Here is a 15734-nt window from a genome sequence, read left to right as displayed (position 1 = left end):
AAGGTGCCACAGGACTCTTTGCTGCATAAAAGAAGTGGTGTATAAAAGCTGTGATGTGACAGCTGTGAAATAGTCCTTTTTTATATATGAAATTTTCAATAGGTATGTACACAGTGAGTACATTTTACTGCATCCAGTACACCTCTATCCCAATATAACGCGACCTAATATAACACGAATTCGGATATAACACGGTAAAGCAGTGCTCCGGGGGGGGGGCAGGGCTGCGCACTCCGGTGGATCAAAGCAAGTTCAATATAACGCGGTAAGATTTTTTGGCTCCCGAGGACAGCGTTATATCAAGGTAGAGGTGTACTCCAAATACCAGATTAGTTACTGTTTCTGTACAGAAGGATACAATAAAAATAGGATTAAAATACAGTTTTATCTCCCATTCTTTCTCCTTATTATTCCCCAAGTGCCCTTTCTCTCTTGTCAGGATTTTTCTAGGGATAAAAATTGTAAAAAGTGCCTTAGGTGACTTAAGGTCTAAGTACCAATGAAAATTATTAGGAGTTAGGTGTTTTTGAAAATGGAACTCAGACTCCCTAGTCACTTAGAGGTTTTTAAGGTCAGGCTTGACAAAGCCATGGCTGGGATGATGTAGTTGGGGATTGGTCCTGCTTTGAGCAGGGGGTTGGACTAGATGATCTCCTGAGGTCCCTTCCAACCCTGATATTCTATGATTCTAAGGTGCTTTTGTGAATTTTACTCCTTATCATTTTTCTGAGTTAATTCAAACAGGAGTTAATAATTTTCAGTTACTTTCTATAAAGTTAACAGGTCATCTTCACTATCTGCATATGTTTACCTTTCCTTTATCTCGTAGCCCACAGCTTCAGACCCTTTCACCTCCTCTTTTGGAGGGATGGGATTCTCAGATGACCCTTTTAAAAGTAAGCCAGACACTCCAGCTCTCCCACCGAAGAAAAATGTTCCTCCACGACCCAAGCCACCTAGTGGTAAGTACATTTTTTCCCTAGTAGCCAATTCCCCCAGTTTTCCCATCTTCTTTGTCAAGATAAAGAGGAATTTACGATTTTCTGTCTTGTTGACCTCGGTCAGCCCAAATTCTAAGAAGACCAGTAGCTGATTCAGACCTGCAGTACTTGGGACTAAATATCAGATTTTCAATAAATGGCAAGATGTGTCTACACATTTTTGCATTAGTTCAGTTCAGAGGTGCTTCTGAGTGTATGGGTCAGTTTCTGTTTGAGAGATACCTAAATGCGAATGAATCTGCTGTATAGGTTGAGCTAAAAATATAAAACCTTGTTTTAGTATGTTGTTCCGCTTCAGGTCATTTGCTGTCCCAAGATTTCATTTTCTAAGCCGATGCTGGTGAAATTGTTTACAAATGGGAGACTCTTCATAGCTGTTAGTTTCAAGTCCACTTTTATCAAGCTGTGGTATATTTAATTTGACTTAAACAGTGAATTTTTGGTTAGCTCACAGAAAGAAGCATAATCCTGACACAAACGTGCTTCCAGTTTGGTCTCTAAACTCTGGCACCAGATTTTCTGTAACGTAAAAATGTATGCGTCAAGCATCCAGAATTTCTAGAAACACTTTTTTTTACTATGGTAATGAGCATTTTACAAGATCAGGATAGATATTGTAACTGTCACAGTTCAGGACAACTGAACGTGTATTTCCCCTCAACAGTCCAGCAAGGCACCCACTCTCAGGGTGCTAGCTCCCCAGCCATTGCCTTTCTTCGGCGGAGACCTGCGTCTGCCTCCCTTCTGACCATGGTATTTCCAGGCTGCACTGTTCCCTGCCTTTACTGTGTTGTTCCCAGCAGAGACCAGCTGCCCAAACACACTAGTTTGCTTTCTCTTCAGAGATGGTTAAGAGTCTGATTCCTCACAATTATAGATACCACACAGCTCTTTTTAAGCACGCTATATTATTCTTAAGGTAAAAGCACTACAGAGGAAACATATTAAAAACAATAAAAGTCCTATCTGCATGCTAATAAGCTTACCAGAGATCACACTAATTCTAACATGGGCTCTGGCAAGACCAGTCCTTCAACACCTCACCCTGAAATTTATGGTTTCAAGTTCATCATTGCTTCAGCTCAGAGTAAGCACTTGGGTACGTCCAGACTACCCGCCGTATCGGCGGATAGCGATCGATTTATCGGGAATCGATATATCGTGTCTCGTTAAGACGCGATATATCGATCCCCGAATGTGCTCCCCGTCGACTCCGGAACTCCACCGGAGCGAGTGGCGGTAGCGGAGTCGATGGGGGAGCTGCTGCCATCGATCCCGCGCCGTGAGGACCGGAGGTAAGTCGGAATAAGATATGTCGACTTCAGCTACGGTATTCCTTAAGGGCCTTGGTAGGCCAAGTCCTTCTAATATTTCCATAAGGATTGGGGCCCTCCATGAGAGGTTCTATCCGTTTGCTGGATCAAGAAGGCAGCCCTGAGCCTGTTTAAGATAAGGCTGTTTATCCAAAAATCCTTTCTTTGTATGTTGATCCCTGGAGAATCCAGTTTAATTGGTATATGCATATATCTCTCCAGGGGCTGGCTTCAAACGGCTGATAACTGGAGGAATTATATTAGCATCCCCCTCTTCCTAGAGGAGTTGCATACAATTCCACAATAGCACATACACAATTACATTTTTAAATAATCAACCCAGAGATATTAAACCTAATTCAGTAAGGTTTCACTTAATTCAGTAAATTTCATTTAGGATATTGCAGGAAATTGTCAATCTGCCACAGTAACCCCCATACGTTTTAAGTGTGGGTCATCCAGTTCCCTTACATTACATTTTGGTCTTGTCTGACACTTTTGCTTTGCAGTTCTCACACCTATTCAACTTACAAGGCAGAATTGCTCATTTGGTTGGCACTGCAGGTTAGCTAATCTCTACCTCCCCACTTAAAAAGAAGCAGCACCCTTATGGATGTACTCCAGATGGTACTGTAGATTCTCATTTATTGTAAACCATGCCTGTATCCCCAGACTGAATCAGTGTTTGGGAAGTATTATTTAATAAAGCAAAATCTTTGTGCAAACAGTGGAATAAATTTAATTCTTGCCACCTTTATGGAATCCTGCATTATAGCAGCCATTAAATCTTCTAACACTAGTTTTCAGCTGCCATTTTGGTTTTACTCCTCAGAAGGATCTGTTAGATACTTTAAAAAATTGGTTTCCAATTGATAAGGCATTTTGGAGCATTGCAGGTCTGAGTATTGATTAATACTGACCATAAAAAAGGATTGAGTGATTTTAGCAAGGTCCTTGAAGCAGTTAATCCCATAACTATCTACTTGTAGGGTCTCTATCACCATAGTATCTAAGAGCCTTCCAAGAATTTAAAATAGAAATAATAAAACATTACATATATAATAAAACAGACCACCAGAACACTGATGAGCAGTGAGAGAGAATATACTGTGCAGCAAGAGGTAATCTCTTTGCCATCTAGAATGCTGCGTGTGGTGAAGTGTTGTATTTTTTTGTCAGTTTTCATAGGAAGTATGTTATTGATTAGAGAATATTGTATTTGATCTTTCTTTCTGGAAAAGGGTCTGAACAAAATAATTCAAAATTTAAAAGGGATCTGTAAAGTGGAATGAGGCCAACAGATAATACAGATGAGGCGTATTTAGTGTTTTTTTTAAGTGTGGCTTCTTTCCATGTCTTTCTTGCCTAAACTTGATTATTCCTAGTAAATACAGTGTAATTCTAACAACAAAGACAGGGAATGGCAGTCAAAGATTTGTATCCTCCTTCTCCCCAAAGAAAGTTTTTATGCAGACTACCTTAGAAGGTGGTTGACTTAGAGTACTGCCTATTTTTCCTATATTTTCAGCTGTAATAGGCTACATTAATTTGAATTTATTTTGAATTTAGACAAGATAACATTGCTTTTATTTAGCTTTTTGAAAGAGTAGCATCTTAAGTATCTGCATTTCTCCTGTTATGTGAAGACAGAAAATTTACCAGGAGCAATGCTCTTCTGTTAGACTATAGAGGAAATAAAGTTGTTCTTTTGGAAAGCAAATGAGCCTCACGTACTAATGCACAGTTAAACTCCTCCCTTCCTTCCACACTAGCAATCATCAGTGGTTTCTTAAAACATGAGAAATTACATAGTAATGTTCTGTGATGCTTGCAAGAGATACAAATGAGTGTTATGATGGAAATCCTGTTCACAAAACAAGTAACAGAAGAGGAACTTCCGTTGTTTCTTACCTTGCTCGTTAGTCCGTTTAATTCAAAAACAAGTATGTGGTAAAGATCTTTCTAAGAGGTGAACAAATATCAGTTCAGATCAGACAAATCTAAAACTTGGTCTTATTACTGTCAGTTTATACTCTTCCTTTATCATGTAGTTGATAAGAAAAACACACGAACATTGTGTGAAAAGTACTTACGTGGTTTGTATGTACCTTATCCCTTCGTTATTCAGAAAAAATAAAGTACCAATAAAAGGTCTCTAGCTATCCTTAGCTAGAGGACACGAACACTATGATTTCTACTTGAACTGAACTGATTTGTGCAAAATTATTGGTCTTGTGCCAGATTCACCTCTGCAGGCACAGGGGTGGTATGCATTGACTTGCCCCTGTCCCTGCAGGGGCAGCTGCACTAGGAAGGTGATTCATCCCAGCAGAGGCCAGCAGCAATGTCACCACTGCCTTCCCCACTGGTTTCTGTCTAAGGAGTGTTGGAGCCCATCTTGTGGAGGCTGCCCTAGAAAGGCAGTGAATCAGCACATTCATTATCTAGCCTGGTCTGATATCCGCTTTTGGATCTGTGCTGGCTGGCTCAGAATCACCTGACGTGCCCCCTCAGACCGTATCTTGTTCTTGGTGAACTTTCTGCTATAACGAGTCCATAGCCTGTGTTCAACTTGTTATATTTAATCACGCCCCTTGTATTAATTTCCCATTATATCTCATTAAACATAAATTAGTTTGAAACTGGAATGCTCTCTGTCACTGTGATATGTGAGTACTGTCACTAGACTCTCCTTGATCTTCTGTCTTTGGTAAGGGATTTCAAAGGGGTCTCCAGAAATGCACCTGTAAAAAGACATATTTATACATGTAAATGGATAATTAGTTTCCAAGACCAGAAGGGACTATTGTGATCATCTAGTATGGTGTCCTGTATAACACAGGCCATATTTATTGTTACACAATAAAAATGTATGCCTTATTTTGAGTCTGAATTTGTCTAGCTTCAACTTCCAGCCATTGGATCATGTTATACCTTTCTCTGCTAGATTAAAGAGCCCATTATTAAATATTTGTTCCCCATGTAGATATTTAGACTGTAATCAAGTCACCATTTAACCTTCTCTTTATTAAACTAAATAGATTGACCTCTTTGAGTCTTTTGCTATAAGGCATGTTTTCTACGCCTTTAATCATTCTCAAGGCTCTTTTCTGAACCCTCTCCAATGTATTAACATCCTTCTAGAAGTGTGGACACCAGAACTGGACACAGTATTCAGCAGCAGTGGCACCAGTGTCAAATATCCTCTCTCCTCCTCTTTGAGATTTCAGTTTATGCACCCCGGGATCATATTAGCTTTTTTGGTCACAGCGTCACACTGGGAGCTCATGTTCAGCTGATTATTCACCATGACCCCCAAATCTTTTTAAAATTAACTGCTTCCCACTGTACTGTACTGGCAGGTATTTCTTCTCATATATAGCCCATTGTTTGGGGTCACTGCTCTTGCATCTGAAAAGGGCAGGCAAACACAGCATACTGTGGTGGGCCCTATAGTGCAGGTCATGTACCTCCCTGAAATCCATATAATTTCATCCCTCCCCACTTTTTAAAAGAACCTCTTTAAATTGTTTCCCTGAAGTTGTTTCTTAGACCGTCCTTTATTAGCCTTATTTTTATCCTACACACATAAAAGGAGGACCTGTCCCTGAGCCTAGTTTAAGGGGCTATCAGAGTTAGTTTTTTGCCTGTTCAATGCAAATCAGGGTTGTGTTCATTCTTGACTAATAGACAGTAAATTACTTGATATTTTGGATGAAAGGTGCCACATGTGAGCAATTTGAATTGTATTGTAAATGCTTTTAGAAAATCCTTCTACTATCTTGATATCATTTGTAGATTTACAAATACACTTAATTTTATCTTTTATTCTCCTGTTGTAAGTAGCTCTTTGATTAGTAATACTGAGTGCTACAAACTTTAAGGCATTGTGTATTTTTTATGCTAGTACTGGATCCTGTAGAACTTACCTGTAATTAAAAAAGGAGGAAATTAAAAGCTGATCCACTGAAACCTGTCAGTTAAAATGTGCTGTCTGCAGGTTCTCACAGATTAACAATTACATGTTTTCTGCAATGAACTGCAGATTGAAATCAGTCAGAGTTCACCGCTAACTAGTTTCTAGGTAAAAGTTGTTGATTGCAAAAAAGAGAGAAACAGATTTTTTTTAAAGTACAGGAAGTTCCTGTGTGGGTGTCAGTGATTGGGTTATAAGTAAAATTCAATACTCTAGTGCTTTGATCGTGGGACCTGCTGCATTCACCCCACCCTTACCCACTTCCTTTAAATGCAGCACCATGCATTCCACATTGTGGTTTTAACAGTACTTCTAACCAGTGATATTAGTGGAAGAACCTTCACCACTAACCAGTGTGTAACCTTCAACCTCTTCTACATTTTTATTGCTTGCTTATAGTGATTGTGACTTTTTTAACCTTGAAAGAATATAAAAATCATAACATTTTGAAATAAAAATCTAATCTATTTATAAATGTGCCTTCTACTTACAAATGGCTATTGATATAGCATGCAGTATAAATTAATGCCTGTAATATTAATTTTTAAAAATAATTTCTGATCTCTCTAGTTTTCTCTCTTTTGTAAATTTGGAATTTGAATTAAATGTCTTGTGTCTCAATAACTAATCTATTTTTATAGGTACTAACTGTTGACATCTGCAGCGATAATATATTTGACATTAGTATGCCGCACTTCCATGTTTTATTGGAACCCTAACAAAGTAACAAATAGCTGGAAAATAATCACATAATAATATTTTAGAATTCAAGGGAGTAAGTGTTAAACTCAGTGTTAAATAGAAGTTGCTTGGCTATCATTTGTTTAAAAATATAGATATTTAAATAAATATTAAGTGGGACTTCCCATTCTCCTGGACTGGTTGATGCCATATATTTTGTTTACTTTTATATATGCGTGGTAAAATTTAAAACTATAGACTCCGCACCGTAGCCAGAGAAATTAGCCAAGATTTTAGATTTTTTTTTCATTCTGTATCTGTGAGTCTTGTCTACTATGGAAACTGTATGTATAAACTGGTATCTCAAAGGTTAGTGGTTAGCACCTCTGCCTTTGAGTGAAGGACTTTAATTCCGTTCCCACGTTGTTCTTATAATTGGTATTATTTCTGAGCTGTCAAAATATCACAAGAAATCCTGAGAAGACAAAAACTGTGAACCTCCCGCTGAGTTGGCTTCAACTAAGTATGACCTTGATCCTTCAAAGGGATCAACTTGTTGGAGCTCTGTTGGCTTCCACAGGATTCAGTGTCAGCATTAAGGTCTGCATAAGCGCTTCCCTTTTCAGGACCAGAGCTTACATGGACAATAAAATAAATAATTGACCTTTCCAAAGCAGATTTATTAAACATATTTGATTCTGAGTCTCTCTTACATTTCTTTCAATTTCAAAGCATTAAGACCCTATCCTACTGCCAATAAAGGCAGTAAAGTCTCCCATTGATTTCAGTAGCAGCTGGATCAGGTCCTATGTGACCTTTTCCTCACCTCTTGAGCTGGCAGATGAATGCAGATGGTATCTGAACCTTGCAATGTGTAAAAAATGTGTCAAGAATCTTTTAAATACAATTTAAACCATATTTTTATCAGACTATTCTGCAAACTCCAAATTCAGTTGTGTACATTATTCCATCATCTGCAGGAAAGATACTTCCCTAACACTGAAGACAGGGGCTTTGCCATAGCTTCAACACATGTAAGTTAGTTGGAACGGGTTATGTCAACCACAGAAAAGAGCTCCCAAGAGCTGGAGGTGTGGGAAGATAGTCCCTAGGATCAGCTGTTTCCATTATTGTTCAGTTCATATGCTACATGGCTCTTATGGGCTGTTTAGGGGGCAGATGTACCAGTTTTAACATCCCAAGTGTGAATTTCTCTTGAGAGAAAATGTGAACACAGGAGCTATAGTGGACGAATGAATAGAGATGTACTGGTATGTATATACACCTCTACCCTGATATAACGCTGTCCTCGGGAGCCAAAAAATCTTACCACATTATAGGTGAAACCGCGTTATATCAAACTTGCCTTGATCCGCCGGAGTGCGCAGCCCCGCCCCCCTGGAGCGCTGCTTTACCGCATTATATCCAAATTCGTGTTATATCGGGTCACATTATATCAGGGTAGAGGTGTATATACATATCAGGTTTATCTAGACCATTCTGACATTGGTTGCTCTCTTCTATATTTGCAGCTTCCTCCTCCTTTATGTTAATGATAAATATAGCTATTTTTCAAATGTCACTTCTCTAAATCTAAGGTATTTTATGGTTTGACTATTTGACGTCTTCTAAAACTTTTAGACCTGTAAAAATAGTTCAGGATTTAGTACTCTCAGTGTACAAAAGGGGTAAGGACCTTAGGTCAGCACTGCCTTTTGCATTGCACAAGAACACTTTTAGTAGTGTTTTTTCCTCTCCTATCTCTCTCAATTGGATGGAAATTAGGACAAAATTTTGTTCAATTTCTTGGTAAAATATTGAAAACCAAGGTTGAATGCTATATGTCCTGTGGATACATTAGCCTAATGTACTTAAAAATTAGCCATATTTTTAATAAAAATCTTAATTGCCTGAACACTTAATACAAAAGGCTTATCTGAGCTCTTATCAGATTTTTATTATTTAGGCAAAATTCTTTGCTGACTTGCATCCAGTGCATTATCACTCGGCACAGGCTTTGGCCTATGTATTTCTTCAGATTACTTTTAAGAAGACAATACTTGTTTTCGATGTGAAACAATTAATTATTAATTATGTAGTATAGTTGAAATAAAGAATTTACACTGAGCAAATTGATTAACAAGACAAAAGCAAATACTAAAATTTTATGTTCCTCTTTACTTGCAGCAGTACTTTATTTACTTGTGTTTATTCAAACCACATGGATGGAGGCAGGAAGAATATAAAATGGCTTTATTTAATTAGGTCCTCAACCAAAAAAGGTATTGACCTTATTCCCACTCATAGCTAAGTACCTCTGGTTTTGGAGAGCTTTGAAACCTTCTGGATGCATGTTTGGAATAGCGTGGATGCCTGCTCATGGCTCTGTAAGTTGGTGCCTATGATTATAAAAAGGTGGTGCCCAGTCACCTCAATTCCTCCTCCTTTGCGGCTGTGAGCAGGAACCTCAGCTTTAGAGTTGGTGACTGACAGGAAGGCATATTTTTTTCATGATTTCCAGAAGACCTGACAGTTAGGTTACAATACAGGCATCCCTTGTTGTGTAGGATAAGTGACTCATGGGTGGAGCAGCTGGCCCAGCCACAAACTAGAAATTCCATTCACGTTTTGATTCTGTTGTTTATGATGATCTCTTACACTGAAGATGATAGTTCAGTACTAATTGATGAAGCAAGTTGTTCAGAAGATAATTTACCTGTTCATTTTTCCCCATCGTAACAAAATGTACAGCAGTAACAACTTATAGTCAAGGTTGCATAATGATTTCTGTTCTAACCTCCTCTTTTCAAAGGTTCATAACTTTTGGAAATTTTCACTTTTCCAAATAATTTTTTTCAAGTCTAATGTCTTTCAAAGGGGTACCTGTTTTGTTTTGTTAAGTTTAAGTAAAAGTGGTTACAAAAATTTTGAGTACAAGGAGAGGGAGGGAAATGTATATATATTTTTTTCATTTTATGAACAGCTCTACAGCCAAAATAGTTGAGAGTCTGAAATATGTCAAGGAAATAGCCCTTGCTGAGGAGAAATGTCTGAGTGTTCTGAAAAAATTAGTTTTGGTTTTACTGAGTTATGATCACATACTGAAAATGTGTAGTGCATTTGTACTCCTTTTTCTATAAGCTTGTAAAGTGGCCAGCTAAGGAAAGGTGCATTCCACATCTGTGGACTGGGTGGATAATTTAGCTGCTTAGAAACAAGTTAGGACAGACTACTGAGCAGTTGGTAAAGTGCTAAGGAGGAGCCATGCTGTGATGCACTTTACAAACTCCATAGTCCCCAAGGCTTGCATGAATGGGGCTTCCTCTTGCATATCTGAGTTGCATGAGACAGGAATCCAGGTACTGTCGCAAGTAGTGTCCAAATTATGGATTTTACACTCATTACTGCCAATTTTTCTACAAACTAGCAGAAATCTGAAATCCTGGATAGTGAACCTTCTACTCTTTATTATTTTTTCCACCCTAGAAAGTTCTACTCAAAAAGCTACTTCGGGTACATTTAAAGTTGCATATATAAGCGCTTAAATCAGGCTCTGCTAAATTTAATGTGATATGTGTAACCTTAATTCTCTACCCCGTGTGCGCGTGTGTATATGTATTATTATAATTATATGGTCACATGCTCTTTATCGTGTAATACAGTAAAATATCTTTTTTATTGTTTTTGTATTTCTGAGAGAAATGTTAGGCTCAGACCCTAAATGGACAATCTAACAAAATCTAACAGAAAAGATCAAGGTCTTCACTTCTGCATAAATGTGTTGCTACTCCATTCCACTGCTTCATTGATAAGCCAAATTCTATAATAGCACACTACACCAGTGCTGCCTCAGTAAGATACCGAGAATAAATATTCACCCTGAACTCCAGTGCTGCCTCTAAACAACCACCCATGTCACTTGCCTTAAAGCTGGTCTTGGGGTATGAAATTAAGATAAGCGCTTAGTATGGGTGGAGTTCATTATTAAGTTAACAGCATTTACTGTGGTAAACCATTTTGTTCATCATCTTTTTGCTGAAGTGAGTCCTCTGTGTGGTTTAGGTGCACCACTTGGGTAACTGCTGAAACTGCTGTGGTTTCAGAGTAGGACCTGTTTTGCTTTTTGTAAAGCTTTTTTCCCTGAAACTGTTAGCTAAAATACTAACATAATAAGAAAGAACTGCAAATGTTTATTTGCATTTTCCTACTTCCAAACCTGAAAAGGCATTTTATTATATGAATTTCATTGTAAAACTGCACATTTATTTAATCTCCAAGGAATTAAAGTTGAAACTGTCCTCTTTACTAAATCATCATTAACAACATATGTTTACCAATATTTCTGTTAACATTGTTTGGTTTGTTCTGTTAATTTTATTGGGAATTTTGGGGGGGGGTTTGTCTGTTTGTATTAGTATAAAAATTTGCACCATGCTTCTCGTACCAGCCTGGGTTCTTGTAATTGCACACATGTAAGGCCAAAGACATACTGTGCACCCCGTGTGTTCATTTACTTAAGTACCTAGTGCAACTGTCTATAAATCAATACAGAATTTAGCACATGCTGCATTACAAAGGGAAGCATTTGAGTGCCAATGATAAGATTATTAATTGGAGGCCAGTGGTAAGAAGGAAACGAGTACATTGAAAGACCTAATTCAATAAAGCAAACATTTGCCAGCTTTCAGAAACAGAGCATATTTGCCAGGTGGAGGGCCTTCACAAGAGCCTTCTCTGGAGAACATCGATCACCTGTAAGTGGTCACTGGGATTGATTTATCCAAGGTGAGCACTGCCTATAAAGGGTGTTGCAGGATAGAAGCAGGCCTTTTCCATCTTTGCCATGTGTTGCTTCAAAATAAATTACCAAATTAAAACGGTCTTGAGATCAGTTTGTTTAATACAAAAACTGAAGAAAACAGCATACATAAAGTGAAATTGAAGACTTCTGAGTTAACAGTAACTCCATAGTATTCATAGTGACACTTCCTTTTGTAGCAGATTCATTCTTTTGTGATCTGAGCTAAATATGAAGCACAAGAAACCCGAATGCTCTTCACATGTGCTCTGAAACCACCATGGGGCTTCATGCAAAACATTAAAGCAGACCGTTTAGAAACAACAGTTTTAGTGAGCAAATAAGTTGCAAGACCTGGGACCACAATTCCAGTTATTGATTCCAAACAGTGATTTCAGCAACAGAAAATCTAACAGCTAAGAAAAGACCACTTAAAATGGAGCAAGCTCCCTCTTTACAAATCTGCCCAGTGAGGTTTGGTATTAGAAGCTATAGGGCCAAATTCTCCTCTCATGTGTATCCTTGCAGCCCTCTGACTTAAATGGAAATGCACAAGTGCAACTAAGGAGAATTTGACTGATGGTATCCAGTATTTGGGGTTAGAGAGCAAACTAAAACTAACACTTTTAAGGGGACTTGTTCAAGGACAGCCTGAATCTCAAAAACCTAAATATTCCAATTTTGTTTGTAGCCAAAATTAATTCTTTTACAAAATAAAATTGTGTTTGCATGTAAGATCCTCTTGTCTGTAGAGCCTGGACTGTTGAAGAACTCAACAAATGACAATTTTTATCTCGTAACAGTAATATTCCAAATGCAGAGTTCTGTATTTTTTTAATGAATAGACTTGCATGGGTGTATGTGAGAGAGAGATCTCCCATCAGATGTGGCCAAGAGTGGGATGTGTTATGAATATAATGAGGTGGGGGTTAGGGGAGTGCAAAGATAATCTGAAACTGGCAAAGGTCATGAAAGAAGGTCCATATTAGAAGTAAGGAAAGCAAATACTGCTGTTAATTCTTGTATAATTTGTGTAATTTCCTTACCTTGATGACAATCTGCTGATTCGATCAGCCTTGTTTTTAAAAAGATATTGGCTGACCAGTATATCCAACATGAGGCTGAAACCTGAAGTTGACATTTATAAACAGCATCCAGTATCTGTTGTATTAACTAGAAGTGCAATATAGGGAATATAAAGAACTTGCCATGAGCACTCTTCCTCAAGGTCCAACTGGATGAGCAGAATCAGAGGAGGAACCTAGCAAAATTGCAAACAAATCCATTTTTTTCTGCCATACCTTGGCACTTATAAAGAATTGAAGGGCAGGAGGTCCATGTTCTTTTTCAGTCTCAGTCTGGACTCTCTGAACAGTGATTGTACCCAGGTTATTTAAGTGCAGATGATGAGCTTCTTTGACCGCCACTAAGTATTAGATATCACTTGTCAGTACGGGGATTTTGATTGTCTCAGAATGCCTAAAACAGCAATATCTTTCTATACCTTTATAAACAACTTCAGAATATTTAGGAGTCGCCAATAAGTATTTTTGTCAAGATGATAATTTTTCCACCCTATTTACTAGGAAATGCAGATGCAAAATATTAATAAAATTTCAATGGGCTATGAATTACTGGAACTAGTTTCTGATGCTATAACTTTCTGAAATTCAAATGGCATACCAAAAGAGTTCTCTTTATGTAGAATCATTGTAAAATGGTACTGTTGCTGTAGCAACTCTGTAGTTAAGGGTATAAAACCTATTCCATCCTAACCTATGTTTTTTAGCATCTTATAAATTCCCTTTTGGATCAGATTTCTCATACTTATTTGTTTGGAAAGTTTCAAGGAACTAGTATATGTCTAGGGGACGGGGGGGTTGTTTTTTGCAACCTCTGCTGTTGCATGGAGGTTGCATAAAAGTGTTGTAATCCTCTTTTTTTGTTGCCTTCTCATAACTAAAAAAACCTCACTTTTAAAAAGTTTGAACTTATTGTACAGCTAATGAGGGCAAGTGACTGTGACATGTTAGAAAATATTTGATTTTGATATAAGTTAACATTGGAATGTGTTAATTTTAAAGCTTTGACAATATATTTTTACATTTTTTTACGTAGTCAACAGTAAAAAGAAAATAAGATTAATCTGAACCATACAATACAGTACTATATTGTTGTGGAATTAAATTTTTTAGCTGAGACAGCCCCTGTTGTTGTTATCTGCATTAATTTTCTCCAAATGTTGTGTGCACTGAATAATAGTCATCAGCACCTCCTACTGAGTCACTGTCCATTCTGAGAGGGCATAAGACTCTCTCTCAGACTCACCTACGTATCATAAAGCATGTTTTTATATCCTCTAAAATACTTGGAGCTTGAACTCAATTCTTATTTTTATATAAGGGCATCCTGGAGTGAATGTATTACAGAACTCATATTAAGTTACAATTCAAAGGACTGGATGATTCCAAACAAATGATTTTAATAGTCAAAATAGACCTTATCTTGCGGGCCTGGTTACTACTTTGAATGGGCAAACCATCTGAGAATACCAGGTATTCTAGTCTTCTTTATCTTTCTTAGCAGTAGCTGATAGTAAATGTCTTTGTTCCCATCAGATTTCATAAACTAAGGAAAATTTGATCTATGTGGTACTTGGATAAAAGAGCTTTAAGAAAATAAGGAAGGTCTGGAATTCATAGTTTTATATGCACCAAGGGCATTAAAAAAGGGCTATACAAACACTTGGGGCTTGTCTACACTGCCCTGCAGTTCCGACTAAAGTGCTGCACTGTGTGGATGCTGCGGATGCGAACTAAAAGGTTCCTAGTTCATATTAATATAGTCCTCTAATGTAAACTCTGCATTAAACTCCTATGTGGACGCTCTCATTCATGTTAAATTCACACCTTTCGTTCATTCAGATTAACTTCAGAGTGTAGGCGAGCCCTAAGTATCCATGTGGACCCTCCTACCATGCACTAAAAGGTCCATCCTGGACTACTCCGAGAATTAATGCGCGCTTTTTTTCTTGTGTAGACAAGAACATAGTCTACTCCTGTTTCAAAGCAAGGTAGATCAGAGCGCACAGAAACTGTGAACTTTTAGTGCACAGCAGCAGATTCCACATGAATACAGTGCACATCAGGCTAGTGCTGGGTAGATTTACACTCCAGCTTGCTGTGAACTAAGTTTTGTATTGATGAGCCCTAATTTGTACTGTTTTTTATCATTTGGAATCTCTTCCTGGAGTTCTCTTTACATTTCTCCATGCACTTTGTAATTGATTTGACTTTTATACCAAGGAGGGTCAAGTCAGATCTTGTTTTCTAGGGGAGCTGAGTTAAGGTTTATTTGTACATCTGTGAGGAGTGCTAGCTTAGGAGCCTATGTGAGTTTTTATTTTTATCTGGTTTATTATTTAGCTCAGGAAATTGCCCTTGCAAAAATGTTAATGCATATTTAATATCAAGGTTAGAATATGGAACCTTTATCCAGGCTTGACAGCACTTACACAAGTAATACCATTTACTTCATTAAAGTCAGTGACAATGCTTATAAGAATAAGTGCTTAACAAGGGTAAGGGTTACACAGTCAAACACAATTAAACAATTCTTTGTTTCCTCACCAACTTATTTTCCTCATTGTGCATATACCGTACACTGCAAATGTGGATGGATGAATCAGTTCTGGAAAAGAGAAAAAAAAAAAAAAAATATATATATATATATTCCCACACACACAGATAATAGTAATTGTTTATGAAAATCTGATTGTTTAACATAGTTGTTCAGTGTTTGGAAATGTAAAGCATTAAAGGCCAGATTTTTAAAGTTGTTAGGCATTAGGTCCCTAAATACCTTTAAAACCTGGCCCTAAGTGCTCATTCTTATTTAACGAAAGACCCAAAATCAAACTAAAATGTTTCTACCTTTAATCAAGTGAAGTTAAGTACAAGTCATAA

At 37.6% G+C, this 15734-nt stretch overlaps 1 protein-coding gene across 3 annotated transcripts in view; it reads left to right on the top strand.

Moving 5' to 3' along the window:
• Positions 1 to 15734, top strand: part of EPS15L1 (epidermal growth factor receptor pathway substrate 15 like 1) — a 70218-nt gene that overhangs the window by 45459 nt on the left and 9025 nt on the right. For all 3 annotated transcript variants that reach the window (XM_024194268.2, XM_024194267.2, XM_024194269.1), the window contains one exon: positions 830 to 962. In XM_024194268.2, the coding sequence (XP_024050036.1) occupies positions 830 to 962 (133 nt within the window). The remainder of the gene's footprint in view (positions 1 to 829; positions 963 to 15734) is intronic.

Source organism: Terrapene carolina, unplaced genomic scaffold, assembly GCF_002925995.2.
Source record: "Terrapene carolina triunguis isolate 2854851 unplaced genomic scaffold, T_m_triunguis-2.0 Scaffold194, whole genome shotgun sequence".
NCBI lineage: Eukaryota > Metazoa > Chordata > Testudines > Emydidae > Terrapene > Terrapene triunguis.
The sequence above is the reverse complement of the archived record's forward strand: the minus strand, read 5'-3'. Positions and strand labels throughout refer to the sequence as shown.